The sequence below is a fragment of the Eretmochelys imbricata genome, chromosome 8 (assembly GCF_965152235.1).
Source record: "Eretmochelys imbricata isolate rEreImb1 chromosome 8, rEreImb1.hap1, whole genome shotgun sequence".
Lineage (NCBI taxonomy): Eukaryota > Metazoa > Chordata > Testudines > Cheloniidae > Eretmochelys > Eretmochelys imbricata.
In genome coordinates, this window is record NC_135579.1 from 75,282,146 (window position 1) to 75,309,453 (window position 27,308).

Sequence of the window (27,308 nt, forward strand, 5' to 3'; positions counted from 1 at the left end):
CTGCCTAAACTAGAAGATGTTGACAGCAGGGGTGTGGGCTAAGCCCCTCTCCTTTCACAGATTAGCACCAAAGTCCAGGCTGCAGGGAAGCACCTATCTCTACTTAGCAATCCATGAATGGACACCCCTCAAAGTCAGGAGGCTTAGACATCTAAACAGCTTCTTACAGGAATGAGATGGATGCCTCCCTCAGTCCACCTAAAACTGTGATAGTGGTGGAAAAGGAGCTTTTAGCCCAGTGGTTGGAACACTCACCTAGGGTGTGGTAAACCCACAGTCAATTCCCCCTTCTGCTTGAGGGGAAGAAAGTGATTGAACAGGGCCATTCCCCACCCCCTTAAGCAGGTGCTCTAACCACTGAGCTACGTGATATTCTTATGTATGACTTCTTCAATCGCTCCTGTTGAAGTTGTTCCACTATGGACAAATACTTAGAGAGTAATTGGGTCAGAAAGAGAGAAACTGAGAATGACTCTGTATGTTGGTGGTTAGGACATCCACATGGGAGGTGGAAGACCCAGGGTCCAGTGCCCCTGCTCCAAGCATTCTTTCCTTGTTTATCCACAGTAGAATAACTTCAGCAGGAGAAATTGTGGGAAGCCTATGTCAGACTATCCCCGTGGTTAGAGCACTCAGATTCTCTTTTCCTTGCTCGGGAAGAGGGGAAAATTGAACCTGGGTCTCTCACACAGGTGAATGCTCTAACCACTGAGCTAAAATTTGTATGGTGGACACCTTTTCTTCCTCTCCCCAGATTTTGAATGGGAGCCAGTGTAGTAGGTGTGCTCAGAGCCCACCTACCAGAAGAGGTCCTACACATGAGATAGGAAAGTGAATGCCTATTTCCCCTGTTTGTGGACTGCTCTGGGGCTCAGGTGGGAAAAGGAGCGTGTCTGAACACCTGGAGTGAGAGAGTAGAAAGCAAACCCAGAAGCAGAAACATAATCAGCTAGGGAACTTTTATCCTTAACATTTAGGAGCTGAGTAAGCTTAGACACCTATAGCGTTTGGCAGGAGTTTTGTGGATTGCAGTGGAGCCTAAAACTGGGACTTACGTGCCTAAGTACCTTTGTGAATCCCACCCTTTATGCTCAGTTTCCCCATCTGGAAGAAGAGGATAGTAATACTTACCTTCTTTTTTGTTGAGTGCTTTGAGATCTCCGGCTGAAAAGCACTTAAGAGCTCAGAGTTATTGCACCAGCTCAACTCTGGCTGGTTTTCCTCACTAACTTTACAGTAATAATTTTATTTCATCTTGCATTGCTGCTGTGTATCAGAATCTCTCAACTTCAAGTGCCAGAATGTTACAATGAAAAATTAATTGCCCATACTACTGCGTGCTATGTTGCTGGACTTCAAAGCTGAAGCATAAAAATCAATGAAAAATACATTAGTAAATACACAGTATCACACTTCTATGTTCAATGAAGAATGGAAGGCTGTGCAAGAGTAGATTGAAATCTCTTGGGAGAAGTGGGGCCAGGCTGTTTCATTAGAAAAAACAAACATCTATGATTTTGTTTTCAGGTTCGAAGCTCTGTAATGGCTGTAATTTAAAATCTTTTTAATCATAGAATAGAATATCAGGGTTGGAAGGGACCTCAGGAGGTCATCTAGTCCAACCCCCTGCTCAAAGCAGGACCAATCCCCAATTTTTGCCCCAGATCCCTAAATGGCCCCCTCAAGGATTGAACTCACAACCCTGGGTTTAGCAGGCCAATGCTCAAACCACTGAGCTATCCCTCCCCCCCAATAAAGCGTTGTGTTTGCTAAAATTTAAAAGGGAAGGGGACAGAGAAGAGAACTTAGGTAGGTTTTTCTATCTAGTATTTTCCCCCAGCTCTTCTGCATTCTAGACAGCTCTGGTCTTCACAGTCTAATGTGTTGCAAAAAATCCTCTCCCTCTCTCAGAAAAGAGACTAGGATTGATCTAGGTTTACACAGGCAGCACTTTTAGCAGACAGAAGAGAAACTCAGTCTCTTGCCCTCATTATTTACATTGTGACCTGACTTCAGCAGTATCAGTATTCCTGAGAGAGAACATTGCTAAAATGCCTACACTGGATTATTAAAGATACCGTTTAGGATTTAAGAGTCCAACTGAGTCAGGGCAAATTGAGATTTTATTGATTGGGGTCGTAGATTGCAACTCATCTCAGGTAAACCTCTAGGAAGTCTTCAGAGGGACAGAAGATTGCTCAAAATTGTCAAAATATGATAGTTCTCAGCAGCTGTACTGTATTATATATGTAAACCATGGCAGCACAAACTACAAAGTAACCAAGGGTATTGTTTGCATTATCAATCTAAAAATGAGCGGGCCAGTCAGTTTAGAAAAATACGTAAACTCAGTATGATGAAAGGATCAGTATTTGTTGACCTACCAAAAAAGTATAACACTGCACTTCCCTGGATGTAACTATTAAATTAACCCCTCCCATGCAACATATATTAAACCCATGCAGACGTGAGAAATACAAATGGCACATTTAAACATTGACTTGCAACTGGGTTTGAGTATTGGAAGGAGGACATGTTTGCACTAATTTAGTGATTTGAAGTAGGATACCTCCATGTAAATGGTACAGGGTTGTTTAAACAAACAGAGACTCAGACACAGGAAATGGGACTATCCTGGACAGTGAAGGCCTCAAGAAGACTGTTACCTGCCCTGGTAGCCTCACATGCTTCTATACATTGCCCTAGAGTCAGAGTTTTAGGCCTGAAGGAACCACTAGAATATCTATTCGGGCCTTCCGTATATCACAGGCAACCAACACCACCCAACACCCACACACTAAAACTAAACCCAACAACTGAAATGAGAGCAAAGTATTACAGCCCACATGCCAAAAGTTTTGGTTTTGAGGAATCAAGTGATAATTAGTACTTTGGGGCTAAATACTTGCCCACACCATACCTATGCCAAGCCTGAGTAGACAGGCTTGATGTGAGAGGATGGGAGCAATGCAAAGGGTAAAGAGAGGAGCAGTTCTTCTTCATCCCCTCCAGTTTGCAGAGCCACTTCTTGACTGTTGTAGTCCTGAGACTACTGTAGCCCCTGCTACTCCTGGGCCTTACTATGCAGAAGAGAAGAAAGGGAAATTGCTGTTTGATCCAGGCACTAGTGGCTTCACTGCTCTTAATCCAGCTCTTTCCTTGAACCCCAAGCCTTCAGGAACATGCAAGGCACTCACTGCATATACTTCCCAAATCTTGCCTTCCCCACTTGCCCATCAGAACTGCATTGCATGTGGGGCCTACTCCTTAGAACACAGGAAAAAGCACAAATGTGAATGTGTAGAGAACAAACATTCAACTCTCACTGAACTTTGTAGACCGATTTGGGAGTTTTACGAGGGTGGAAAATGCACCATGTTCTGAGTGGAATGTACAAGCAGATTAAGAAGAGATTTCAAGATGTGCATCTGAAGTCATTTGAGGAGCTGCAGTTCAACTAAGGTTGTGGACTCTTTGAAATGTGTCGATTTAACAGAGGCATACACTGACTGATTCCTCTGAACAGACTCACACTGTCGATTAGACAAGTGAAAAGAAAACTGATTTTGGAAAAATTATTTTAAGCTTCCCTTTACAGAGAATTATTGGACACAAACCCTGAAGTGCAGATACAGTCATTTTATTGGCAACACTTGGCTCTGCTCAGGGAGGTTTTTTGACATTTTGCCAGGCCTACCTTTGTATCTCTCACCAGTTCCAGCCTCTCACCCACTGGGTTGGATTCCCCCATTTAGGGAAGACTGTAGTGGAGGAGAGGGCAGGTTCATGTCTGGCTACTGATCAAATCACCTCTAGGTACAGAGCTGAGAATCCCTTCCTACATCTGTCAAATGGCACTTGGGGCTCCTACTCTCAGCTATGACGGTGATGATCATGATATAAATGATTAGATAAATTAAATGGCTTTGCACTAATTAGTCAAGATACTCCCAATAGCAGTGCTTCCTCAATCTCCAGGCTTTGTGGGGCCACGGATGGGGTATGCATATGTAAAAAGGTGCAGGGAAAAGCGCAGCCAGAACCTCCACAAGAGGTTCTGGAGGAGCCGGAAGAGCGGCTGCAACCTGGCACACTGCAGATAGACATGTGCTAGGGTCTCTCGCACACCGCAAGCGTCAGGAAGAGGGGTGACCCGCACCAGGTACATGCCTGTGCTCATGGCTACATGAAGGAGCCGCATGTGCCAGACGAGCACATAGGGATCCACCTACTCCCTCCAGTCGTAGTCCAGGAGGTCTCCGATCCTGGTAACTTCTGCCAGGACCAAACTCTGGCACACGGAGGGTGGCTCTGCCACCTGCACACAAAGATGAAGATTGTGTATCAGGGGCTCCATGAGGAGATCTGCCCCCTCGTGGCTGCCATGGACCTGGTCACCGAGACCAGCTTCCAGGTCCGGAGGAGGTCCTGGTAGAAGACCGGCAGCTCGGAGAGGTCTCGCCGAAGACCTCTCGGATGGAAATAAAGGAGCTTCCATAGAAGACGGGTATATTAGCCCCAAGATAAGCAGGTCCATGTTCCCATGGTAATTGAACAGGGGTTACTCCAGCTTAATTTAGGACACCTGGGGCCAATCAAGGGCCTGCCAGAACCTGGTAAAAGCCTCCCCTCAAGTCAGATAGGGGCATGCAATAAGATCTGTGGGGAGCAGGTGTGCTACTGGAGAGCCGGATGGTGCAGACACTGAGAAATGCCAGCAGACAGACCTCACGGTACAGAGGTGAAGAGCAGGGGAAACCCTGCCCAACAGGGTGTATATCCCTTCTGGGACCCAAAGGTTTGGGGAGAAGAGACCCTGCCAGATGGGAGAGACTGAACTGGATGCCTGGCCTGCCGCCACAACACCCGGAGGAGCTACCAGAGACTAAGAGGCTCTCCTCCCCCTCCCCTGTCAGGAAGGCCGGGAGGAACCCCTGCTCAGACAAGGAGGGGGACAGTAAACCCAAGGGTGTGAGGAATCCCCCAGCCCATTGCTAAGAGGAAGTGTGGAACCCACCAAGGCGGAGAAGGAGCTCTGCCACACCCCACGTGCAATGAAGTACAAAGACTCAGCATTTCAGTTACATACAGGGTTTATTTTCCATTTTATACATAAATGGAGAAGGCTTGTAGGACTAAGCAACTATACAGCAATTTTAGAAACAGAAGTGCATGTTCACTATTCATCATTTGGAGATGCAGATAGTTACTTATCCCTAGGATCACAATGTGGGCTAAATGTTTAAAAGGCAAACAGGTAGAAAACATGCACGTTTTCAGTTTGTTTTTTAAGCTATCAAACAACTCTAAACCACTGGGTGATCAGATATTTTAGGACCCTAAAGCCATGGTTTGCTGGAAGTGAAACTGTACCTTCTCTCATAATGTATCCTAGTTTATATGTAGGAGATCTATCGAGAACTGGAGCATAACAGTCCAGAAAATGTTTTCTATTCTACAGTTTAAAAAAAAAAAAAAAAGTAGATCAATTAGTGGAAGGTAGAAAGGTCTGACACTCAGATGAGTCTGTCTGCCACATAAGTAATTTATGGGGTCTGAGCATGATATGACTGCTGGTTGATAGTTATTTTAAGATTGTATGAAAATAAAACTATATAGAGATTTTACACTGCTACATTGGATCTGATGTACACATTGGCCTGTCCCTGACATATCAGTGTTATGTACACTGATGATATTGTACTGAATACAATACTACTCTCAGATTTATAAACAAACAAATTCAATACTCTAGCACAAGTCTGACAATCATATATTTGCCTTACCAGTATAAAACACTCAAAGGGCACTAGAGGGCTGGAGTCTTGTGATATAATATATTAAACAGTGCTCAGGCAAAGCTTTGCCAAACTCAGCATTACGGAATGAATCACATCGTGAAAATGAAACAAAAATTTGAAGCAATACTGGCTAAAAGTTTCATTTTGTGTGCCTGAAGTTAGACATCCATCTCCATATGTAGGCACGTACATAACAATGGCCAGATTTTTAATGGAAGCAGCAAAGGCTCAACATTTCTGAAAAAAATAAGGCCACTCAGGTGGCTAAACATGGAGATGGTGCCTAACTATAGGCACCAAGAGGTACATGTGACGCATTATCTCAAACTTACTGAATAAACTGTGCACATATTTCCTTCCCTTTCAGACTTTTTCTTTTTTAACACAAACTATTTTGACCACTTATATCTAAGTAAGAATCTTACTAGGCACGGTACAAAACCCTTGAATAATTGAGTATTTTTTTCAATAGGAATGGAAATAGAATCTGAAAACATTTCTAGCCTTGCTGTAATTCAAGCTTCCCACCTGCCTTGAAGTTACATTTCTTACAGCTTTGAAATCACAACTGAAGTACCAATAGGATCACATATTGAGGCAGATTTCTTACCTGGGAATGTCTGTGCAGTAACCAGGGAGAGCAGGAAAACAGCATATAATAATATTAATAATAATGGAACTAAGTATTTATACTATTGTGGCACCCAGAGAGTCCAATCAGGATCCCATTGGGAATTAAAAATAGTTTCAGGTATTACACCTACTTTTTAGTTCCCCTGCCAATTTTTGTGATTTTACAAACACTTCATGAAGTTTAAAACATGTTTGTGCAATTCTTGTACACAACGGATGAAAGAAAAACATGGAGAAATGACTAAGGGCCCAATCACGCAAATACTCCGATGAAGTGAGCTGTAGCTCACGAAAGCTTATGCTCAAATAAATTGGTTAGTCTCTAAGGTGCCACAAGTACTCCTTTTCGTTTTGCGAATACAGACTAACACGGCTGTTAATCTGAAACCATTCACTCATACAAGTAGTTCAAAGGCAGGTACATGCTTAAATGTTTGCAAGATTGTGGCCTGACTACACAGAGGAAACTGTGAAACTGAATGTAGACAGAAGGCTGTCAAATGAAAGATCAGAAGAGTTGTACTTTCTGCTCCAGGCTCTTTCAATTATTGGTAATAACTGTAGGAAAAAAAAATTCAGATGGAAGTGGGTTTTTTGTTTGTTTGTTTGTTTTTAGTTTAAGTTGATTATTCCTCTAAAGAAGTTCATTTTCCAGTGCACCAGGTTCAGCTCCCTGAAATATACCCCCTGGCCAGAGTCTGGATACTAACTTACGTAGGTATAAAGAAAAGGAGTACTTGTGGCACCTTAGAGACTAACAAATTTATTTGAGCATAAGCTTTCGTGAATGCATCCGATGAAGTGAGCTGTAGTTCATGAAAGCTTATGCTCAAATAAATGTTAGTCTCTAAGGTGCCACAAGTACTCCTTTTCTTTTTGCGAATACAGACTAACACGGCTGCTATTCTGAAACCTGTCATTAAGTAGGTATAGAATTTTTTGCAGTGAAACAGCAGTATTTCTAATTGTGCTGTAGAATCCTCCGCCACAGCTTGTCATCAACAATAGATTCATGAAAACAGTTACAAAATTTCTGCAAGAGATAAAAGCTTGTAGTCATAATGGATGTCATTTTAAAAGCCCATTTCCCACCTCTAGTCCTGTGTAGTCATCACTAGTTTTGTTACACAGCCACTTGCCCTGAATTCCTGTATTTTTTTTGTCTTCAGTTCTGCTTAGTGCTGGAAAGAGCATGATATACCAAGGTAGAACAGTTAATAATCCAATCATGAATATCAGCATAATACACACAATTATGCTTGGTTAAATTTTCTTTGCCATAAATCATCCCTACATCTAAAATATTAGAACTTAGCAGACTAGAGATCGAGAACTATTCAGTACATGTACAAAAAACCCTGCTTTTATACTACATGCACTTTAGTCACATAGGCCCTGAACCTACTCCAGCTGAGATCAATGGGAGTTTTACCTTTGACTTTAATGGGAGCAAGATTGTGCCTTCTTAATTGTTTATGTTCCATGGCAGGCAATGCTGAAAGACATAGTAATAAGTCTTAACACCTTCAAACAGAGGGATTAGATTTTTTGGAACAAATGCAGTAAGCGTGTTGATAATGAATTTCCAGATGGCAATAACATGGTATCAAAGGTTTAAAATAGTCTACGCCGCTAGCAATATATAGCTAGAACAGGTTTTTAATTTACAGGTTGTATTTCCAGGAAGACGTTAACACACAAAAAGGTTAAGGGGGCCAGATCCTGGACTCAATCTTCAGGTAGAGGGCAGTGGAAAACAGAATTATGGCATTTCAAAAATTCAATGCAACTTTGAAGTAGAGTTCAAAAATAAAAATATAGCCCACACTTATTCAAGATGTACAGAGAGGCTTCATGCTGGCCAGAACTGCCATCTTGCAAACTGGACATATTTCTTGGACAGCATCAGTATTGCTTTTCTTTACCAATTGCCTCCAAAGCACTTAAAAGGAGGACCTTCTTACTCAACTGATCTATTCCCTGTGAGCATCACAGCCATATCTGCTGACTTTATTGTAATTATGTTAGATGCTACAGTTAAGTTCTTCCAAGAAAAAGTTGACATACGTGGCCTTCTCCATCCCCATGGTTTACTTTCCCTTTCTTTTCCTCCTCCTCCAATTCTCCTCATTCTCCTGTCACTCAGACAGATGTTTCTTATCTGTTCTCATCATTTTCTTGTACTCCCCTGTCTATATCAATCTGTTGTCTTTTGTCTTACTGAGATTTTAGGTTCTTTGGGGTACAGACTATCTTTTAGTTTTGTGTTTGTATAGCACCTAGCACAATGGGGTCCTGGTCCTTGACTAGGGCTCCTAGGCACTTTGGCAATACAGATAATGAATACTACTGCTACTTTTTACTCCTGTTGGTTTTGCAGAGCCAACATGGCTGAGAGAGAGAGAGCTGGATTCTATTATTTCTTGTGCGTTGACAAACTTTTTACTAAATTCCACTTAGTTACACCCGTTCCAATCCACTGAAGAAGTTGTACCTATATCACTGAGGACCTGAGAAAATAATACAAGTTGACTTTCAAATTCTAGCCTGAAAAAATGAGAGCTGGTATTCAGAAAAAAAAACAAAACAAAAACCCACATTATTTTAACTGTAACTTAATCATATTTGATCTGGGAGTCAGACACACAAACAGGGAAACGTCATTTTTCACAGTTACTTTTCAGATATGAGCTGCACTTGAAAAAATACAGGAAAATATAAACGAAAGGGGACAGAGCGCACAAGGATCCTTCTCTTTCATCCACTGTCTACTCTCCTGATCTTTTACCTTTTCTTCTCCCATATTATTTTGTGTAAAAATTAATACTCTCTTGTGCCTTCATCAATTTAGAGTTCATTAAATGTTTTTATTTTATACCTTTCATGGTCCTTATTGTCTCCTACACAGGAATAACCATGCTGGGGGGAGAGACCCAAGTTTCGTCTCTATTTTGAGTTCTTTGAACCCTCTTAAGCTTATGTGGTTTACCCCTCTATAGACGACAATGGTGGTTTTTCCTTATCCCAAAGATTCTCCAATATCTGTGCTCCTCTCAGAACTGGAGGAGGTAAATGAGGTCTCTCTCCTGATCTTGGAGGAGATTTGCTTTTGGGAGTTCCCCTAGCTGCAGTAACCTCCCCTCCTCTGTCCACCAAATGTGGATAATGGAGCAAATACAGCCTACAATGCCTAAGATGCTGAGCTTGCACAAACTCAGGCTGTATTAATTTATGCAGCTTCCTTTGTGGGTTTAGGACAGGATATCCAGGAGTCCAACTGATGCTCCTAGCCTCCTCACAGGAACCCTTAGGAAGGACCCTCTATAAGAAAGCTGGGGATGGGCATGCAGCCAAGACTGAACTCCCTTCTAAGTATCATGGGCACAGACATGAAGGGGAAATTAATGTCTTTTCTTTAACCTCTCTCTCTATTAAAAAAAAAAAGGTAAAATCCTTGCTCTATCGATTTATAATTCTGCTTCAGGAAAATGTTGATTGTATTGACAGACAGTTAAAGTCAGTGTATAGCAGCCTTTCCAAGTCAGGAGATCTGAGATCAAATGCTGATTAGGTCAAAAGTGAAAGTTTGTTCAGCAGTCACTGCTTAGCCACATCTCAAAGCGACTTCACAATTCAAGGCTACTGTCAGTCTCTTCTTATAAACAGCCTAGGATTAAGATAACAGGAATACCTGCAGACCAGGATTAAGGTGAATTGGCCGAATTGTGCAAAAGTTTGCAAAACACCCGCCTGTATTATCCTTGGCTATAACCAGTGCAAGTTAGACTTTTGGTAAAAAAGCCTTTTTTTTAAAATCACCATTTTAGTAATTTGTTACTGCAGTGTAGCACTCCCATTTGAAGGCACATCTCCTGTTAATGACCAACAGGAGGGGATCTGCAGAAGCAATATTGTATAGTTTACATAAGAACATCCTTATTGCTGCGTTTTGCCTCAGTATGGCATGAAGAATATGGTCCAGTACCCCTCACCTGGAAAGTATCCCCCTTATTGACCCCAATTCTCAAAAACAACACTAAAAAAACCCCTGCTCATGTCATTTAACTGCCATCTTCTTTAGCAGCAGAATGAGCAGAGCAGACATGGTGAGAAGCATTTCCTTCTCGGTTCTCCTTAATCAAGAGGATGAGACACTGGGCCTCCAGAAGGAAATTTTTATAGAAATTATGAGATTAAAAAGAGACAGCAAAACCCCTAATACTCTCACAAAGATACAAAGATTTTGAAAACCCCAATAAACTAGTTATGACTTAAACAGTAGGGGAGGGGCACAAAAGTGTCTTCAGTAGTAGCACAACCAAAATTCCACTTCAAACATAGACTTTTAAAATGAAAAAGGCAAGAGAGCCACTGCTAAAGCTTCAGACTCAATCTACTTTTTGAGCTGTTAGACACAGTATTTTAGAACAGGCTTAGCATTCTGATTCATACACCATACCATTATTTACTGAAGGGGATGTATTTGTGTTCCCAAGAGAGGAACTGTACCATTCTTACAGTACCTCTGTAGTCTTGTATTTAAATAAATGACAATTTAAACACAGTTATTGAAAATGTTCAAAACAAACAAAAAATATACAAAATCAATCTGGTGGAAACAAACTGAACAAGCGGCTTATGTAAATAAAGTCCAAAACTTTTTACATTCTGTAAATGCAAGTATACATTTCTAATATTTAAAGTACTGTTGGAACACAACACCTTTCAACACAACTGCTCAATCTTTTATTGTTGAAAAATCACCAAGTCACTGTATGAAGAGCAAAAAGGAAAAGAATGGCGCTACTTATGTAGTCAGATGTTAAAATCCATGCTCAATAAAGAATATATTAACAAATAACAGGAAGAGGATAGAAGATGGAGTTTAAACCCAGATTTTTCTTGCAAGTCATCTAATTTTTCTAACAATTCCAGAAAATACATGCTCAAAGTTGATTTTAGAAAAACGTCTATTTCAGCTTTGAAAAATTATTCTATTTGTGACTAAAGCTAGGTTATAAATTACCAGTATTTACCTCAATATATTGGAAAGATTGCCTCCGTATCAAGAATTGGCTGTTCTTAACTGATGCAGTATTTCATTATTGTATGGAAACAATGCATCAAAAAAATAGATTTGGGGCAGGGGATGGAGTCCATTTTCAAACACTTGATCACTTTAATGATGGGTTTCCAGTTCAAGAATTGTCCACTCCCCTTGAGGAGAAGAACAATCTTCAGAGGAAAAGCTTGCCACTGTTATGCTTGCTGAAGAATCATCCAGTGGTGACATTAATTCAGTCCATCTACTGAAAGTATCAACGTGTGATTTACCCTGAGGCTTTGAACCATCTCGTGCCAGAAGTAGTGTCTGATTGATAAGATATTGTGCTAAGTTAAGGTCTTCGGGAACAGAGTTTTTGAAATCAATGTTTGAGTCCTGCTCAGATAACAATTGCCTGAGAAGAGTCCAGTCCCGTTCTGCAAATTGCTGATCTTCAAAATCCACATCTAGAATGTCCCTTTCTGACTCCATCCTCTGCTCAGTAGCTTCTCCAACATCCATCTCATATATTGGAGAAAGGGTTTTTGAAGGTCGATGCTCATACATGCAGGTTTGTGCCAATACGTCATAATCATCTATGTCTCCTGCAATAATTCATAATACTACACAATGTAAAAATTGCACATGTTCCCCCTTCAGGGCTTTGTAGAGCAAAATTTAACTCATTGCACCAGAAACAATCCAACAAGTAAGAAAAAATGTAAATTTATACAAAATTGACAAAATGTAGGCATTTATTTTCTGTGTAAAAAACCAACCAACCAAACAAACAAACGAATTCTGGTTTACAGATTAAGTTAGAGCAGCAATCACCACTGGTAATTAACAATAAACTTTCATAATTAGAAAATTTCTGATACAGAAAAGACAAGTTATGTAAACAAACAATGCACATGGAATTTCTAATTCACTACAATAACTTAAAGTTGGAACAGGAGGTGGGTGGGAAGGAAGGGGAAAAAAAAAAAAAGAACATATGATCACTGAATGGTGATGTAAGCTATATCAGCTCCAAAGAGAAGGAAAAACAAAATAGCTTATTCACAGGCTTATTTTATACTACACATTATAAGGGTAGCTGCAGGCAAGGACAAGCAAACTTAAAAAAAATAGTACAACTTTTAAAGGTCTTCTGTGGTTCTGCTGAACATAGATCATCAGCATTTCATTACTTTTGAATACACAATACTTAATATATTCAGACACTATTGTGTATTTTATGATGGGATACTTTGAATTACTGGTTTAAAAAGACAAAACAGATAAAACATCTAGACAATAATCAAACTCGGTGAATCAAGCTAGAGCTTTTTTTTCTGGTTCAAATATTATCTCTCTTTTAGGAAATCCGTTTTCACTGGTAAAATTTAAAACAATTTTAATAATCCTGTAAACTGCAAGTCTTAGGTCCAAACCTGCTCCCACTGAAGTCTATGGGAAACATCCCGCTGAATTCAGTGGGAGAAGGATCAGCATCCATATCTCTGTGTAAAATACAATATATCAACAAATTGCAAAAGTAATGAATATAGCTGTTAAGGTAAACAGTTCAGTGCACTTTAGTAAGGTTATTACTGTAGTTATTGCACATCCCACTTAAATATATGATATAAGTTGTAAAGCAGACAAAACGTATACAAAAGTTCCCACCAAAAGCTGATGCTGCCAATGTTAAATTGGACCAAAAATAATTAGCATGCAAGGAATTGTTCCCAATCTTTCTTTTTAGTACTGCATAAAATCTATCTGAATAGATTTGCCTAGTATAAATATTCAAGTTTTCCACTGAAACATTAAGTTATTTAATGTGTATCCAAAACGGACGAGCATTCAGTAAACAAGTAAATAATTAAAAGCATTTATGTTTTGTTAAAAAATTTGAGCCAATTATTAATTAGAGTTCACGATTTGACCCCAGACATCACATTTCCAATATTCTGCCTAATTTAATTTTTTGAGGGACTTAACATTTCTATTTCTGTACATTACCTGCAGGTAAATCAGTATTAGTGTATTCAGTAGGTGCTCGTTGACATTCTCTCACTTGACCTTCCTGAGTCAGTAACTGACTCTTACAGGGTTTTACAGGTTTTGCAGAGCTGTTCTTTTGCATGTCACAATTAGTATCTCTTTGATGAAGGTCCAGATGACATGGCCTTTCTTGAGACTTTGTGTCATTGTCTGAAAGTTTATTGCACTGCTGAATTTCGTTAATCTCTTCATTCTTACTATTTACTTTTTGCTCTTGTATTGAACACTGACTATCTGCTACTGAAAGTACTTTCTCTGGGCAATTTTGTTCTGTCACCGAAGCACCCTGATTATCTTTTCCTTTGATTTCTGTGTTATGAGGATCTACAAAAAAGTGCTCACTTTTATCTAATCTCTCACGTCTATCCTTTTCTCGCTGTTTGCATTCCAGGAATCCATCTTCAGTTTCCAATGAATACCTTGAATAATAAGTCTTTCCATCATGCTCCTGAGATACACTATCAAAAACATCAGAAGGAGTAGGGGAATCTATGGAATGCTGAAGGGGACCGTGAGCGTCTCCGTCATCAGATCCCAACTCTTCACATTCGTCTACTGAAAGTAAAACAGATCGCTTAAAATTTTTAGTTGTAGAAAACTCTTGACTTTCAATATCATTCTCTGTTGCATCTTCAAAAGCTAAATTAACAATTCCTTGGAATGGCTGAGTAGGAGGGTCAGATGGAGGAAAGGTTTCTGTTACATTTTCTGCTTCAGATCTTTCATCTTCCGTTTCATCTGCAGAAGAGGAAACTTGGTCCGCTTCCTGAGTAAACTGTGCACTGCCAAAAGTAGTGTTTTCATCTTCCCTAGTATTGAACCTTAATACACCTTGATGTGACCACATTTCAGATCTTTTTCTTGGTATCTCATCATCACTTGTTGAATTAACACGGAAAAGATCTGAACCCTCTTTTTTCATTTTCACTTCTATTCTTAGACTACTGTCATAGATCTTTAGTTCTTCAGGTGTACTTGTATCACTGCTGCTTCTTCCAAGAAAATCATGGCACAACATAGTGCTACATTTAGAAATCCCTCTCTCATTTGATCCTTCATCATCCTGAGAGCCTCCAGCATCATAGTCTTCTGATCTTGGTTTGATATCATCAGAAGATGTTGTTGCACTGCCGGTATCAGATTCAGGACTCTCTTTTGTATCCAACACACCTGAACTCAAATTCCAACGATCCACAAAAGGAATTTCTGAATTTTCATGGCTTTCTGGTGTTTCTGTAGTATCCATATCTTTAGGTGAACATTTTTCTGTAACCTGTCCTGTGAAACATTTTGAAGCAGCATCTGAGTCTACTGTAGCAGACCTGTATTCGGTCAAGGCTGATTTATCAGACAATTGACCAGCCTTTGCAAATCCCTTTACATGAGTCTTAGAGGATTTTCTTGCATCTTGTTCTGAATTAGAGGCATTTGTTACCTTAGAAAAGCTGGGAAAGTGATCTTCTCCATAATTAATGCCCATTTCAGTGTTTAAGGTTTCATTTTGTTCCGCACAGTCTTCTATTGCTTGTGTTAAATGTACTTTGCTGTTTCCTGAATATCCCAAGTATTTCTGAGCTGAATCACAAACAGTTTTGCACTTTTTCAATCTTTCTTCTGAAACGGAACTAGGGAGTTTTTGGTCAGTATTCTTGCAAATGACTGAGTATGCATTTCTACTAGGCTCTGTATAACAATTAAATTCAGTTGTACTATCATCATCTTTGTTTTTATCTACCAGATATTCAATTTCATCTTCACAAACCTGTTTTGATTCCATTTCATTTTGCATTGAAATATTCAGCTTAGGAACATTTTGTCCTCTAACTTGAATACAAAAAGGTTTGGTTTCTACTTTGTATTCCCCATTTTCAGGAGGATCCAATAATTTTCTTGGATCAGGTTGCCATGATGCCATGAGCAGGTCTCCTCTGCTACACTCTATCATAGATTTTTCACACTTACTTTGTTTTGCAGGGCTGCATTTGTTATTGTCGTGTGGCTGAATTGCAAAAGCAGCAGCAGTGTGTTGTTCAAGTTTCCTTTCTGAACTTTTCTGTTCAGGACTATGCATGTTTTTCTGGACAACAGGAGATTCACTTCTTGAATGTCTTTGTGTTGAAGATTGAGCTTTTGATATAGGCTGCCCAGTAACTATTTTCTGTTTTGGGTCTTTACTGTTTATAGTCTCACCTTTCTTCGAATGGGTCTGATTTTTGGGTGTTCCTATTATTTTTGCAGTGGCTTTAACTGCAGATGTTTGTGATTGTTTAATACTCTTCTTCTTAGATGAAGGTTGTTTTTCTGAAAGTCTTGTCTGAGACAAATTTTGCATCATGTTTTTTTCTTCATTTTGTTTCGGAAACATTCCAGATTTTAATGAATTTTGTGAATCTCCTTGTGGTCCTAACAAATAAAAAAGTAAACAAAACACATTCTAGTCAGAGAACTATATTATTGATAAGTTGGATGCATGTAATTCAATTTAATATTTGTTACACAATTAAATGATCTTAAACACAAACATTTAATAAAAATATCTTGCACTAATATAGGACCTTTGAATGCAAAGCACTTTACAAACTGTAAATGTAGGAATCATCCACTACTGAAGTGCAACTATTACTAGAGTGGAAAGCAGCAGCTATCTAATGGTACACAAAAATCACTGCTCAGCTGTTTAACCTAGGAAGTGATGAGTACTCTATTCAATTGAAATTACAGAGGAAATTTAAGTAAGCAGAATGTACTTATTCTAGTTGTAATATGGCCAAAACACCAGTGTTAACACTCCTGCTCTTTCAGAAAGTGTTGTGAGATCTTTAATGACCATAAATGGACAGGACCTATGTTTCATGTACTCGCTCAAGGGTTCTCAAACTGGGGGTCGGGACCCTTTAGGGGGTCACGAGGTTATTACATAGGGGGTCGTGAGCTGTCAGACTCCACCCCAAACTCCGCTTTGCCTCCAGCATTTATAATGGTGTTAAATATACAAAAAAGTGTTTTTAATGTATAAAACTCGTACTCAGAGGCTTGCTGTGTGAAACGGGTCACCAGTAGAAAAGTCTGAGAACCCCTTTACTAGCTGAATGTGAATTAAAGTAGCATTCTGGTTCTAATTTAATCAATAAGGAAATGCAGTGTTCAAGCTGAAAATACTCCACCCTTTACTTTCCTTCTTGTGCCTTGGCACAGCCAGGTCTCTACACAGTGAAGGTTATTACATACCATACCATACTTGCTATAAAAACAGCTACAATGGACTACACTTTTTGCTAGTTATAAAATAGGTTGCCAAGGTGTTAAAATGCAGATTTAAAAAAGGTAATTCTCAAGGTATATTGTCCTTGCACCTTAAACTGATTTCTCCTTGCCTTACGATACTTTTTCCATGTCTGTGAATGCACAGTATTTCTATACTGATGCTTATTAATGGAGCAGACAGTGAATTTTTAAGAAAAGAGAAGTCAGGTTTTACTTAATACTCTGAGGACTTTGGACTTTCACTTAATATATTTTATATCCCATAATATACTCTTATTTTATTTCAAAATCCTTAAGAGTAATGAGTAAAACACTACTTATCTTTTACCCATAGGCAATCGTGTGCTCCAGAACTGATGATCAGTGCTACTGACATTTAGAGTTCAGTACATGCTGGAATACCTTGGCTTGTGTGACAAGTCAATAACTTTGGGGCTGTAACTATGAGACCAACTAAATATGAAAAATAATGTCGGTTAGGTTAATTTTGTTATGTTTTGTTATGTTTGTAATTTTGTTATGGTTAGGCTAATTATGTTAATTTGAGCATTACAGTCTTTATAGTAGTGGAATTTTGTTCACCTCTAACAGTTGTTCCCTGCACATTACTGTGACTTGCAAACTCATTCATCAGCAGTTCTGATTTTCTACCTCCTACTTAGGTTTTTTCCACAATCACTGTAACTCTCTCTGGTGTTATAATACAAACAAACTGAAGTGATTATATTTTGCACTCTATAAAAGTTTAATTCTTATTTACACACTTAAATTAAAAGATTATTACAAAAGAAAAGATCATTTTGAAATATTTTTACTACATATTGTACAGAATGCATGAAAAACTATATTCATAAATGATGAACATTGGAATCAACCAGTTTTAAATATAAAAAACATATTATGTAGACAAAAGGAGAAATATCTTCCATCCAATCCTCAGCATGGATCTCTAATGTGTATGTGAACTTGTTTCAGATACAGAATTTCTACTGAACTTAATGGAAGTTCTAGGTGCAGAATACTTAAGATACCATCAGAGGACAAAAGATCCACAAAGCATATTAGGGAAGAGGGTTCTCCCCGATAGCTGGCCATATTATATAGATAGATAGATATAGATATAGACACACACACATCAGCCTCATGAGAATTAAACAAGCAGAAAAATATATCTAAGGTCTGTCAGCAAAAATGAAATATGGGAAATACACCAAGATCATCAGAACTTGTCTGTTGTCTGATAACAAATTCCTTATCATTTAATTCTACCTTGGTTTTTAGCAACATTAGCTGGTGCATTCCTTGTCTTCTTCTGAGATGTAGAATTGCCACTCACATTTCCCTTTTTCTTCAAAACAGTTTGTTGATTTTGTTCACTGTATCCTTTTCCAGTGGATTTCTTTGTCACACTGTGGGAGAAAAAGATACTGCTTGCATTACTTGCAAGTTTAAGATCTAAAAATGAATTTGTTTAAATAATCAGTAGTACTCTATATATTTTAACATCGAAAGCACAATATATGCCATGTGAAATGACTTTCCTCTTTCCGAAAATAAACAATATATTTAGGGACCCCTGTCTCCAAGGTACTAACTCCTCTCATCTTCCACTGATTTTGTAGCTCCATCTAAAGCTATTTCAGAGGTTCAGCACTTCCCAGGATTCAGTCATATAATTGTTCAGATCTGTAGGCTTACTGTAACAATGCTAAATAACAAATACACAAAGCAGCCCAAACCCAGAGGCAAAAGAATTCTATCATCACAAGAATTCTATCATCACAAGAATATTGTCCATAGTTATTTCTACTTTCTTACTAACAATGAGAAATAGACAACTATTCTGAAAAATTCTTAGGTTTAAAAACATGTTGATTAAATGACAATTACATTTAATCAAGCAATTAAAAACCCAGTATATAATTATAAGTAATATTTTGATTTCCCACAAACCTATTTGTTGTAATGTTAGTCTCAAGTTCATTAGCTTTTTTGTTGGTGGCTCCATTAGTCATCTTCAAAGCAGACTTTGTTTTCACTGCTATAAGCAAAATTAAAGATTTAGTTATAGGATAAAATGTATGATATACAAATACCTAAAAAGAAATACTAACGTATAAATGGTCAGATACTGAAAACAGCATAGATGCCAAAACTGGAAGAATTGAGATTTTTATAGTGCTGTCTTGTATACGCACATATTTTTTCAAAGCACATACAATTTGAGTTAGAGCCATTAATATGGGGCATTTTAGCATTACTTTTTGTAATTAATATTTATTTTAAAAATATGCTTGTGCAGGGTCATAACCATATAGAATAGAACTCTTCAGGCTGTTTTCTAGCATATGACCTGCCTGTGGCAAGTCAGAAGGGATCTCTTATTACCAGTATGTTTTTTTCCTTCATCTACTGGTTTATCCTCTTTGGGTTCATCTAGTTGTTCATTGGAAATCTGTAAATCTGTACTTGAGTTTGTTGACTTGCTGAAAGTTCCTGTCTCTGTTACCAGAGAGGGTGATTCTTTCCCTGTGGTTTTCTTCAATGGCTTTGTTTTGATTTGCACACTTGGGCTTCCAGTAAGTACTTTAGGTCTGGCACCTGAACTTTTTCCTTCCTGATTTTTTACTCCTTTTCCACTTCCTGAATTTTTTTGCCCACTTGAAGATGACCTCTCTGAATCTTGTTTGGTAATCAAGCTTTCAGCCTTAGCATTTCCACTGATTTCTGTTTTTGGCTTTATGACAGCTCTAGCCTTTGGTGAAGCAACTTTTTCCCCAGTTTTTGAATCCTTTGTAATCTTGGAAACTGTTTTCTTACTATCTTTTCCCTTCAAGTCATCATGTTTTGAAGTCTTATTAGCAGTGTTTCTGTTAGTACTTGATGTATGTCCAGATGCTCCTAATCCATCAGATTTCATTTTATCCTGATTAGTGAAGGAATTGCCCCAATAATCTCTCTTGCTGTTTACTTTCCAGGAAGTGTGCCTTATATCAACAGAGTCAGTAATGCGTCTGTTTAGCTGGAAAGAACAGAAGATACTTAGCAACACAATAAACCATGCATAATCTTTAGCTCTTGAAACGTAGGTACTCCTGAAGTTTAGCATGAATCTAGCACTAAAAGTAGAGTTTAGGAGGAAGAAATAAAAATCATTTTTCAAGTCATGGAGCTCAGATTGCTGCCTTTCAGGCACTCTTAAGTACTAACTCCAGTTCCCTTTACGTCCCCTATTGAATCAGAGGGTACAAGAAATGCCTATGCAAAACCTTGTCCTTTGCTTTGGACACAATACTGCATAATCTTTATACAATAGTTCCTGTTGGAAAGATTCATTTATTTTATAGGTTGTATTTAGATTTTCAAAGTGGGAATTCAGTATATGATTCCCTATGAACATAAACACTGCCATTATTTTTAAATACATATGACATGGGAAGCTTTCAACCATTCTAAAACAGTACATCTTCCAAATAAGGGTTCAGAATTCCCAGGTAAAGGTATTTTACTGCCATTATTTTTAAATACATATGACATGGGAAGCTTTCAACCATTCTAAAACAGTACATCTTCCAAATAAGGGTTCAGAATTCCCAGGTAAAGGTATTTTTTCAACCATTCTAAAACAGTACATCTTCCAAATAAGGGTTCAGAATTCCCAGGTAAAGGTATTTTTTTAGTGTTAAGATTTAAGCCTATAAAAATGTAATCTAACTAGTAACAAAGTGAATAGTAATGTATATCCTTGGACATTAACCCCTATAACAGTACCTTTTCTGTCAAACAGCAATGTTACTTTGGGCATTCTCAAATACACGGATTGTTGATGACTTTGAAAAGCTCTTTCACAGCAAGCAGATTAATGGGGAGTGTAACAGACTGAGTTTGTTGGTGGCTTGAGCTAGTGGAACAGCTCCATTAGCTCAGTAGCAGACCACTTGTTTTCCAAACTTGAGATCACAGCTTTATTATTATACACCAACAGGGAAGTCTGCAATAACTTCTGAACACAAATTCCTCTCTTCTGTTTGGCCCCAACTATTTGAAAGCATGGACTCCTGTAAACCCGCATCAAAATCTAAAATGCTCTAATAACAGACATCACAGATTATGGATAAAATATTGGCTCAACTAGAATTACAAGGAAGATGTGATTGCTGAATATTAGCTACCGGTAGTTAGTAAACACAGACCACAATGCATTGCATTATTTTGAAAATATAAACCATGAAAAGGAGCAGTTATGTTTACAGGATTCTGATTTTTTTTAATTGTAAGAATCTAAGCATTTACCTGAGAACTAGTGAATACAGGTTTTTTGCCAAGTCTTCGATCATCCCCTTTGTCAAAAGCAGCTGTATAGGGGAAAAAAAAGATCTCTATTATCAGTGGGAAGGCAGCATGAGAGAGAAAAAAAGCCACCCTTATTCATGGAACTATCTTTTGGAGCCAGAGAACAATTCTAGTGGTTCTAAAACTAGTCAGGGGAGATTTATTTTGGCAAAATGGAAAACATTAAGTGGTGAAGGATATTTTTATGTCTAGAGTTCAGGATTCAGAGTTAGGAGAGCCAATAGCTGTAATGAACTCTGCAACAAACTTCTTATGTACCGGGTGCAAGTTACTTAATCTCTCTGTTTCCCCATCTACAAAACAAGGATAATACTTCCATATCTCTGATATACGTAGCTCATTAAATCTTTGCGGTGTACTTTGAGATCCTGGGTGTATAGGAATGTGCAAAAACAATCACTTTCAATTAGTTCTAACCACTTATACATTTGTACTAACATCATCTATTTGAAATAAAAGATCTATTCTCTTAAAACAACTAAACAATATACTGTAGTATACAGTATGATCTGTTTGGGGGGCATGTGCTGAGCCTAGCAGCCTGCTAAGCAAGGCTGAGAGCTTCTTAAGGAAATTTTGATTCCTAATCCCTTTAGAATCCATTAAGCACTGACCAAGGAGCAAGGCTAGTCAGAGAGAACAGGGGTTTAAAAAACAAGCTTCAAAGTGATCAGGGGAGTTTTGCAAGGGAGTTTAGAGAAGAAGCATGAGAGCCAGATATACCTAATGTTCTCTAAACTTAGGCCAATAACCACCTGCACTCCCCCGCCCTCCAAAAGAAAAAAGGGAAAAAAGCTGTAAGAGTAAAGACGAAGCAGGCAGAAGTCCAGCAGCAGAGTTGGAGCTATTCAATTTATTGCTGAATGCAGCGTGCATGATTACCTGCCTTGTGGGCAGGTGGCGTATGTGCATTCAGTGCAAGGAGCTCATGACCCTCAGAGACCGAGTACAGACTCTTGAGACCAAAGTTGCTGAACTGGAGAAGCTAAGGGAGACTAACAGGTACATAGATGAGGCTTTCTGGGACATATCAGAGTGGTCTGACAGCCTTTGTGCTGTTGAGGAGGATGAAAGTCTCCTGGAAGGAGAACATCGAACTGGAGCGGAAGGAAACAATCCTATAGTTGGGACCCTCCTTCCAAATGATGTCATGGTATCCTCTTGCACTGAGAATACCGCTCCGGGGGTGGGGTGGGAGAGGGGATGGTGAGGAATCCCAGTTATTAGCAAGAGACAGGTAATGGGCAATTTGATCATTAGAAATATAAATAGCTGGGTTTGTGATGACCAAGAGAACCACCTGGTGAACTGCCTGGCAGGTGCGAGGTTGTGGATCTCTCGAGACATCTAGACAGGCTTATGTGAAGTGCTCAGGAGGAGGCGGTGGTCATGGTATATGTAGATACCAGTGATATAGGGAAAGGTAGGAGAGAGGTCCTGCAGGTCAAATTTAAGCTTCTAGGTAAGAGATTAAAGACCAGGACCTTCATGGTAGCATTCTCTGAAATTCTTCCAGTTCCATGTACAGAACCAATTAGATGGGAAGAATTGCAGGGTCTCAATGCATGGAGGAGACTATGGGTCTATTACAGAAGTGGATTTGCCCTGCAACATGAAGGAGATCAGACCAGATGATCATGATGGTCCCTTCTGGCATTAAAGTCTATGACTCCCCATACTGACTGTATACATGTCACCTCAGGATGGGATGCAGAGATAAAGTTTCTAGACACCATCAATGACTGCTTCTTGGAGCAGCTAGACCTGGAACCCATAAGGGGAGAGAGAATTCTAGATTTAGTCCTATGTGGAACAAAGGATCTGGTCCAAGAAGTGAATATAGCTGAATCGTTCAGAGATAATGACCACAACATAATTAAATTTCATCCTTAATGTCTTGGAGGGTGGCGGTGGGAGGAGGTGGAGGGAATACCAAAAAAGACCACCACAGTACCATTTAACTTCAGAAAGGGGAACTACACAAAAATGAGGAAGCTACTTAAATGGAAATTAAAAGGAACAGTCACAAGAATGAAATGCCTGCAAACTGCACGTAAACTTTTTTAAAACACCATAATAGAGGCTCAGATTAAATGTATATCCCAAATTAAAAAGAAAAGTAAGAGGACCACACACACACACACAAAAGCCACCATGGCTAAACAGAGTTAAAGAGGCAGTTAGAGGCAAAAAAGGCATCCTTTAAAAATTAGAAGCCAAATCCTACTGAGGAAAATAGAAAGGAGCATAAACTCTGGCAAGTTAAGTATAAAAGTAAAATTATGCAGGCCAAAAAAGAATTCGAAGAGCAACTAGCAAAAGACTCAAAAACTAAAGAGCCATTTTTTTTAAAGTACATCAGAAGCAGTGAGCCAGCCAAACAATCAGTGGGGCTCTCAAGAAAGACCTAAGTGCTGACAGGGCACTCAAAAAAGACATTGCCAAGAATCTAAATGAATTTGCATCAGTCTTCACCAGAGAAGATGTGAGGGAGATTCCCACAACTGAGCCATTCTTTTTAGGTGACAAATCTGAGGAAATGTCCCAGATTGAGGTATCAACAAAAGAGATTTTGGAACAAATTGATAAATTAAACCAGAACTAGATAGTATTCAACCAAGAGCTCTGAAGGAACTCAAATATATAATTGCAGAACTACTAAATGTGGTATGTAACCTATGACTTAAATAGGCCTGTCAAGGTTCCTTCCCCACTCTGAACTCTAGGGTACAGATGTGGGGACCTGCATGAAAGACCCCCTAAGCCTATTCTTCCCAGCTTAGGTTAAAAACTTCCTCAAGGTACAAACTTTGGCTTGTCCTTGAACCCTATGCTGCCACCACCAAGCGTATTAAACAAAGAACAGGGAAAGAGCCACTTGGAGACATCTTCCCTCCAAAATATCCCCCTACACCCCCTTTCCTGGGGAAGGCTTGATAAAAATCCTCACCAATTTGCATAGGTGAATACAGACCCAAACCCTTGGATCTTAAGAACAATGAAAAAGCAATCAGGTTCTTAAAAGAAGACTTTTAATTAAAGAAAAAGTAAAAGAATCATCTCTGTAAAATCAGGATGGTAAATACCTTACAGGGTAATCAGATTCAAAACATAGAGAATCCCTCTAGGCAAAACCTTACGTTACAAAAAGACACAAAAACAGGAATATACATTCTATTCAGCACAGCTATTTTACCAGCCATTAAACAAGAGGAAATCTAACGCATTTCTAGCTAGATTACGTACTAACTTAAGGAGTTATGAAGAGCATTCCTGATCTGTTTCCGGCAAAAGCATCACACAGACAGACAGACCCTTTGTTTCCGCACCCCCCTCCAGCTTTGAAAGTATCTTGTCTCCTCACTGGTCAATTTGGTCAGGTGCCAGCAAGGTTATCTTAGCTTCTTAACCCTTTACAGGTGAAAGGGTTTTGCCTCTGGCCAGGAGGGATTTTATAGTTCTGTATACAGAAAGGTGGTTACCTTTCCCTTTATATTTATGACACGCCCCCCAAATCACAGATAGGGTGAAACACTGGCTGTGATTTCTTCCTGGAGCTCTAGGAGAAAACAGAGTTAATAAGACACATGCACCTCTAAATATACTACCAAGTATATAAAGACTAACAATATTTTCCACATCTCAAGGATGATTTTAACCAGTTGATTCTGGGAAACTTTCACAGGACAGTGCATCAGCCTCTTTGTTAGAAGCTCCTGAGATGTGTTGTATGTTGAAATCAAAATCTTAGAGCTAAACTCCACCAAATAAGTTTTTTGTTATTTCCCGTGGCGGTATGAAGCCACTGTAGCGCAGCATGGTCGGTTTGCAGGTGGAAACGCCGTCCCCAAACGTATGGGCATAGCTTTTCCAGAGCGTAGACAATGGCGTAATATTCCTTTTCACTGACTGAGCAGTTGCTTTCCCTCTCAGACAGTTTCTTGCTGAGAAACACGACAGGATGGAATTCTTGATCCGGTCCTTCCTGCATTAAAACTGCTCCCACACCAAGCTCGGACGCACCTAGGAACGGTTTATCAAAGTCTGGGACCCTTAGTACAGGGTCAGACATGGGTGTCGCTTTAAGCTGGTTAAAGGCCTTCTGACACTCTTCAGTCCACTGAATGGCACTTGGCTGTTTCTTTTTGAGTCGGTCTGTCAGTGGGGCGGCGATTTGGCTGTACTGTGGTACAAATCGCCTGTAATATCTGGCCAAGCCTAAGAAGGATTGACCCTGTTTCTTTGACTTTGGGACACGCCACTTTTGGATAGCATCCACTTTGGCCTGTAGGGGGTTGATAGTTCCTTGACCCACCTATTGTCCAAGGTAAGTCACTCTGTTTAGGCCTATTTCACACTTCTTAGCTTTAACAATTAGTCCTGCCTCCCTTATGCGCTTGAAGACTTTTTGTAGATGTTCCAGGTGTTCTGCCCAGGAATCCGAAAATATGGCGTAAAGGTAGGCGACTGCATAGTCTCCCAATTCTGCTAGGAGACCATTACAAGTCTTTGGAAGGTGGCGGCCCGAAAGGGAGTACATTAAATTCATACAGCCCGACGTGTGTGGTGAAGGCTGACCTTTCCTCGGCGGATTCATCTAGCGGTACCTGCCAGTACCTTGGTTAAGTCCAAGATAGAGATGAACTGGGTCCGTCCCAGTTTCTCCAATAGTTCATCTGTGCGTGGCATTGGATAGTTGTCTGGGTGAGTTGCAGGATTTAGCTTATGGTAGTCCATGCAAAAACGTATCTCCCCATCTGGTTTGGGAACTAGAACCACTGAAGATGCCCATGCACTGCCAGAGGGGTGGATGACACCCGTCTGTAGCATATCCTGGATTTCCCGTTCTATAGCATTTTTAGCTTGAGGAGACATCCAGTAAGGTTGGACTTTAATTGGGTGAGCATTACCTGTGTCGATGGAGTGGTATGCCCGTTCAGTCAGTCCTGGGGTGGCTGAGAATGTCGGCGCATAGCTAGTGCACAGCTCCTTGATCTGCTGTCGCTGCATACGCCCAAGGATCAAGGAAATGTTTACCTCTTCTACACCACCATCACTTTTCCCTGCGTAGTAGATACCTTCAGGCCACTCAGCGTCATCTCCTCCCTGGGCTGTAAACTGACAAACCTTTAATTCTCTGGATCGATTAGAAGAGCTGAGAGGTGGTGGGTTGCTCCGTGCCGCCATCCAAGCTCTTTGGAGGCTTTCATCTGCTTCCTGTTTGGCCTGGAACTGTTCCCTTGATGCTGGAAACATCAGTTCCTCATTGGATTGTGGACCTAGACTTGGTCCCTCTGGAAGCGATGTAGGGGATGGGGCTGTTTCTGTTGACTGTGAACTGCTTTCTGCTGGTGCACTACGTTGGGTTTCAGGCTCCAGCTAAACCTCTTGTGTAGGGTTATCTGCCGCTGCCAGTGCAGGTTCGGTGGGGCCCTCTGGTGTTGGGGCTGTAAGTACTGGATTCAGTGCTGGCAATGGGTCTGGTGCTGGTTGTTCTGCCGGTTCTGGGACTGGCTCTGTCTGGGTCTCTGGGACTGGATCCACTTCTGCCGTTGCAGACGTTGGCATGGGGTCCAGTTCCATTACCTCTGACCGGGTCCTGGTAGAAGTTTCTGGAACAGAGCTAGGCATGACAGCTTGCTTAGCCTGGCTGCGGGTGACCATTCCCACCCTCTTGGCTAGCTTCACATGATTGGCCAAGTGTTCCCCCAACAGCATGGGGATGGGATAATCATCATATACTGCAAAAGTGCACGTTCCTGACCAGCCCTTGTACTGGACAGGAAACTTGGCTGTAGGCAAATTGAAAGAGTTGGACTTGAAGGGTTGAATTGTTACTTGGATCTCTGGGTAGATTAAATTGGGGTCCACTAAGGAAGTATGGATAGCTGACACTTGCGCTCCGGTGTCCCTCCACGCAGTGACCTTCTTTCTGCCCACACTCACAGTTTCCCTCCACTCTGAGGGTATCTGGGAGGCATCTGGGCCTGAGGACCTCTGGTGTGATTCTGGTGCAATGAACTATAATCTGTTGAGGTTCTTGGGGCAGCTGGCCTTTACATGCCCCAGCTTGTTACATTTAAAACATCGTCCAGCTGATGGGTCACTGGGGTGAGGTGGGTTGCTGGAGAATGGTGTGGCAGGACGATAAGGTGTCTGGA

At 40.0% G+C, this 27,308-nt stretch overlaps 1 protein-coding gene across 2 annotated transcripts in view; it reads right to left on the reverse strand.

The window, feature by feature from the left end:
• Window positions 1-5,094: 5,094 nt before the first annotated feature.
• BTBD8 (BTB domain containing 8) overlaps window positions 5,095-27,308 on the reverse strand; it is a 77,871-nt gene continuing 55,657 nt past the window's right edge. For both annotated transcript variants that reach the window (XM_077825286.1, XM_077825285.1), the window contains exons 13-18: window positions 21,088-21,149; window positions 19,183-19,816; window positions 18,748-18,835; window positions 18,064-18,203; window positions 13,489-15,933; window positions 5,095-12,083 (exon numbers count right to left, since the gene is read on the reverse strand). In XM_077825286.1, the coding sequence (XP_077681412.1) occupies window positions 11,614-12,083; window positions 13,489-15,933; window positions 18,064-18,203; window positions 18,748-18,835; window positions 19,183-19,816; window positions 21,088-21,149 (3,839 nt within the window). In that variant the 3' untranslated portion in view covers window positions 5,095-11,613. The remainder of the gene's footprint in view (window positions 12,084-13,488; window positions 15,934-18,063; window positions 18,204-18,747; window positions 18,836-19,182; window positions 19,817-21,087; window positions 21,150-27,308) is intronic.